This window comes from Apteryx rowi, unplaced genomic scaffold (assembly GCF_003343035.1).
Source record: "Apteryx rowi isolate R43461 unplaced genomic scaffold, aptRow1 scaffold_99, whole genome shotgun sequence".
In the NCBI taxonomy this organism is placed as follows: domain Eukaryota; kingdom Metazoa; phylum Chordata; class Aves; order Apterygiformes; family Apterygidae; genus Apteryx; species Apteryx rowi.
The window spans coordinates 1,976,932-1,981,790 of NW_020451304.1; the positions used below are offsets into that span (position 1 = coordinate 1,976,932).

Sequence of the window (4,859 nt, forward strand, 5' to 3'; positions counted from 1 at the left end):
GAGCAGGGCGTGTTGGGGGGAGAGCAGGGCACACTGGGCTTTTTTGTAGGGGGGAGAGCAGGGTGCAGGGGGGATTGGTTGGAGGAGAGTGGGGTGCATGTGGGAGAGCAGGATGTGTTGGGGGGTGGGTAAGGGTGAAGAACAGGGTGCACTGGGGAGAGTGGGGTGCGTGGGGAGGTTGTAGCTGGGAAGAGCAGGGTGCATTGAGGAATTGGCTGTGGGGAGAGCAGGGTGCACTGTGGGGGCTTCGTGGGGGAAGAGTGGGGTGTGGGGGGATTTGTGGAGAGAGAATGGGCTGCATTTAAGGGAGAGTGGGGTGCATTGGGGGATTGGTTGGGGGAGAGTGGGGTGCATTGGGGTTGATTGGGGGAGAGCAGGGTGTATGATGGAGAGCAGGGTGCATCGGGGGATTGCTTATGGGAAAGTGGGGTGCATTGGGGGATTGATGGGGGACAGCAGGGTGCATGGGGAGGATTTGTGGATAGGGAGCAGGATGCATTGGGGGATTGGTCGGGGAGAGGTAGTGGGGTGCCGGGGGGGGCTATTTGGGGAGAGCAGGGTGCCTTGAGGGATTGATGGGGAAGAGCAGCCTGCGTGGGGGGGATTTGTGGATGGGGAACGGGGCATATCGGAGAAGAGCGGTGTGCATGGGGGGTTGGAGAGGGGGGAGAGCAGGTTGCACAGCGCAGAGAAGCCGTGGGGAGGAAGGACACGTGGGACTGGGGAGGGGGCCGGGAGGTGGGCGTGCGGGTGCACAGGATGGGGAAGAGGAGGTGGCGGAGGAAATGCGTCGCGGGCTGCGCTGGGGGCAGCGGGCCTGCGCCGTGGGTGGTGGTGGGGGGGGGCCCCCGCCTCGCTTCCCGGGGCCAGTGTCCCTGTGCTGGCTGCTGTCACCCGTGGGCTGGCCCCTTTCCCAGGGGGGCTGAGCCAGGCCACCCCCAGAGCAGGCCAATGCCAGGGCTCCTGCCCCTCGGGGGCCCTGGTGTCCTGCCAGCCGATTTCCCCATAGCGCCCGATCCGGGCATGCTCCGTGCTGGGGGGGGGACACAAAAATCCCAGCTTGTCTGAAATGGCTACCTGCCTCCTGACCCTTCTGCGCATCGCGGCGCTCCCCGGAGCAGCCCCTTGGCAAGCCGGGCCTGCGGCAGAGGCTGCCCGGCTGCTCCCGGCCGCTGGCCCCGGGGACAGGTGGAGCTGGAGACAGTTAATCCAGCTGCAGGGACGGAGCAGCACGTGTCACCGCACGGGCTGTCCCAGGCTTGCGCAGCCGGCGTGGTGCAGGAGGGGAGGGTGCCCGCCTGGCCCCCTGGCCGGGTGATCTGGTGGTTAGTGAAAGGGCTCCTTTTTGGACCATTCATGGGAAAAAAAGATGTGCGCAGGGCCACGCTGCCGTCCTTGCAGGCGCTTTCCAGAGCGGGTCGGGACGGCTCGATGCGGTGGGTCGCTGAGCTGCTGGGTGGGGGCATGTCTGGGTGCAGGCAGACCCCGGGGCTGCCTCTCTTGTCCCGGCCTCTCCTGCCCCTCGCGGCGCTGGCGGGTGGGCTTGCTGGCTGGAGCTGCCCGCTGTGCGGCGTGTTGCCCGGCTGCCTTGCCGCACAGCCCCCTGCCTCGTACGGGTGGCGGGGAGCGGGCTCCGGGCAGCTGCGTTCCCATGCCTGTTGCTCGGGAGGTGGAACGGAGTCCTTGAAGGCTCCTCTGCCGCCCGGTGCGGGAGGGAGCTCCAAGGGTGCTCTGCTCCCCTGTCCCACCAGGTTACGTGGCACCCTGGGTCGACTGCAGAAATAAGCTTTACACCCAAGTGCACTTTATTCAGCAGACAGCCTTGCTCACTTTCTGATGGGGAGATCCTTTTAAACCATGTTTTTTGTGCTCTCTGAGTAGCACGTGCTCTATCTGAGAACTCACCGGGCGTTATTGCCATCCCTGCAGGTTGAGGCTCTCGACGAGGCAGTCTTCCCCTGCAGCCATGGCGCCCACGCTTGCCACCGCTCATCGCCGGCGCTGGTGGATGGCGTTCACGGCCATCATCGAGAACCTGCTCTTCTCTGCCGTCCTGCTGGGCTGGGGGTCACTGCTCATCATGCTGAAAGCAGAAGGGTTTTACTCCTACCTGTGCTACGCGTCGGGTGAGGATGCTCAGAAGGACTGGCTGGCTGAAGGTGCGTGTGAATAGGTTGCTGCTAAGGTTTGCCTGGGTGGTTCCCTGCCTTAGGGTGGTCTGAAGGTGGCTGGAGCAAGGCTGAGCTCCTGGTCACTCCTGGGGTAGAGGGAAGGGATGTGTGCTCCTTTCCAAAACTGATGGCATCCTTGAGATGAAGTAACACACCCACGGTTGCTGCTGCTTTGCAGAGTGAATGGAAAAGAGACCTTAAAGGTTAGGCAAAGCCTTCCTGGACAGCCTTTTCTGCTCAGCAATGGGTTCTTCCTCTGCATGGAGGCCTGGTTGGTCTCTGCAAGGGAAGGCAGGTGCAGCCTGATGTTTTTTGGAAGATGGTGAGTTGGGGGAGGGATGACGTAGCAGGGAGGGTGTCCTAATCATGTGGGAGAAAATATGGGGACCCTTTCTGTAGTAGGAAAGAAAAGTGTGGATGAAAACAGGATTGGTGGAGTCCACCAGTGCTGTTTGGGAGAGGTTGGAGAAGTTAAAATACTGCTGTGGTTTTGTTCCTCTCACTCTTCAAACACCCAGGATGTGCCCAAACCAGGCTGCTGCTTCATCAGGGTTTCTGAAATCTGCCTTTTTTCCCAGCAAGAGGAAATGGTCATCCATACTGTCTCCTTCCCTTCACTGCTGTGTGTGCAATCCTGTAGTGTGGGGAGGATAACGCTGGGAATAATGCTGTGTAGGTGGACGTAGATCCCCAGCCTGAGCATGGGGAGAAATGTGGGCAGGGATGCCCCAGTGCAATTTGATGGGCAGTGAGGTTAAAAGGGAACTTGGATTAAAGGTGCAGCATGGACTTGGAAAGCTGCTTTGGTGATGGGAAGGTTTGCGTGTGCTGCCTGTTGAAGAGCTGTGATCTGGCAGAGGAGGGGATAGCTGAGCATAGGGAGGCAAGAGCTGGGTGTTTGGGCTCTGTCCAGAGATGTGTGATAGCAGATGAGATGGGAAGGTGGATCAGCCCAGCTGGGGCTGGTGAGTGCGGATGTGGAAGGTAGAGGAAGCAGTGAAGGACAAAAAAGAAGGCTGGAGTAAGTACATGGACCCCAGAGCAGTCAGTGGATCATGGCTGAGAATGGTCGGGAAGTCTGAGATGTGGGAAGACGAAGTCCAGGCAATAGCTGACTGTGAATAGTTGTGAGGGTACTTTACTCTGCTTTTTCTGCTAAGCCAGCAGCAGTTTCTCATTTATGTGCTGCTTGTTACAGTCCTTTCTTCTCTGGATGCCTGTGGGTGGCTGCCTCAGCCTCGTAGAGCCAGGGCTGCTGCACCCGGCAAACATGCTTTTTCTTTTTTTGGTTTTTTCTATCGCTATAGCCTGGCTGCTTAATCACCTTCCTGTCTTTGCTCATAGTGTGATTCTTCCAATTGTTCACATCATGTATGTCTCCAATGGTGCTCCAGACAGAGTTGTCTTCAGCTGGAGACCATTTAGGACTTCTGGTCAAGGCTGCTTGGCTCTTGTCAAGCCATAGCAACTTTGTCAAGGCCTGTGTGAGACATCTCATTAAACATACCAGGTGGAAGCTTTCTGCCCCCAAGATAAAACATGTCAGACTTGATAAGCAAATGCTGACTGTCTCTGAAAAGTGAATGCTTTCCTACCTGCTTCCTGAGCTGGACCCTGTGGCTGAGAGCCCTGCTGCACTTTGGCCCACCCCATACTGCTTGCTCTGATTCCTTTCAGTCCATGAAGCCTTTACCCAAAACCAGTGCGATTTGTCTCTGCTTCCCGCTTGTGTTTGCCAATCTGTGGTCTGTCTGGATCTCCCTATGGGAGTGCCACATACCGCAGAGGAAGATGTAAATGTTTGTATTGGGATGGAATTACCACCCTGAGGGCAGTTTCTTCCTACAGTGACCAACCTGCATGCTGAGGCAGAAGACCTTAAGCACTGAAAATAAATTTATCTTGTTAAATGTTCTTATTGTCCTCAAATATCTGGCCATCAGTGTTGAACTTAGTGATGGCTTGTGATGAGCAGCAGGGACCAGTTATGCCTGTTCCCTCATTCACCATGCTTGCTTGCTCTTTCTCTGTTTTTGTCCTTGCAGTAGCAATCCTGGTGACTTGATAGGGAAGAACCATGGCTCAGTGCAAGGACAGCAGGCTCCATTGCAACCGCCTTGCTGTGGTGGCAGGAACCCCGAATGGCTTGGGTGGCTCTTGGTGCAGAGCTGAGTTAGCCTTTCCCTGGGATTAGGGTGGCCTGGGACTGTCTTTCCCAACATAACCTACTGAGTCTCACAACTGTGAGTGGTACTTGGTTGAGGTGAAGGTTGGTGGGAACAAAGAAATTATAACTGGTCGCCTTTGGGCACTTGTTGTTCCTGATGCTGCTGTTTGCATGCAAGTATTGCAAAAAAGACTTTTCCTAATGAGCCAAAGGTTCTTGGCAGGGCTTTCCCTTTGTCAGCAAAAGCTCTGCACTTTGTGATGCCTTCTGACAAAAGAGAGAGCTAGACCTTGTCCCTTCTGTGGGCTCTTCTCTGAAAGCATCAGTAGCTGTCCTGAAAGCAGCTGCAATTCATGGAGGGCTCGTCTTCCTATTGACCCCCCCCTCCTTTTCCTGCCTGCCCTTGGCTGTGATGTTGGATCTTACTCAGCCACCCTGCAAAAACGTAGGATTTGCTTGACTCTAATTCAGTTACATAAGAGTGGAGATGGACACCTAGAAAAATCCATGTCAAAGTTGCA

The 4,859-nt window shown here is 56.4% G+C and overlaps 1 protein-coding gene across 1 annotated transcript in view; it reads left to right on the forward strand.

Annotated features, from left to right (window-relative positions):
* The first annotated feature begins 1,934 nt into the window (after positions 1-1,934).
* SLC43A2 (solute carrier family 43 member 2) overlaps positions 1,935-4,859 on the forward strand; it is a 31,061-nt gene continuing 28,136 nt past the window's right edge. Inside the window, exon 1 of the mRNA XM_026055215.1 lies at positions 1,935-2,159. Within this exon, the coding sequence (XP_025911000.1) occupies positions 1,967-2,159 (193 nt within the window). The 5' untranslated portion in view covers positions 1,935-1,966. The remainder of the gene's footprint in view (positions 2,160-4,859) is intronic.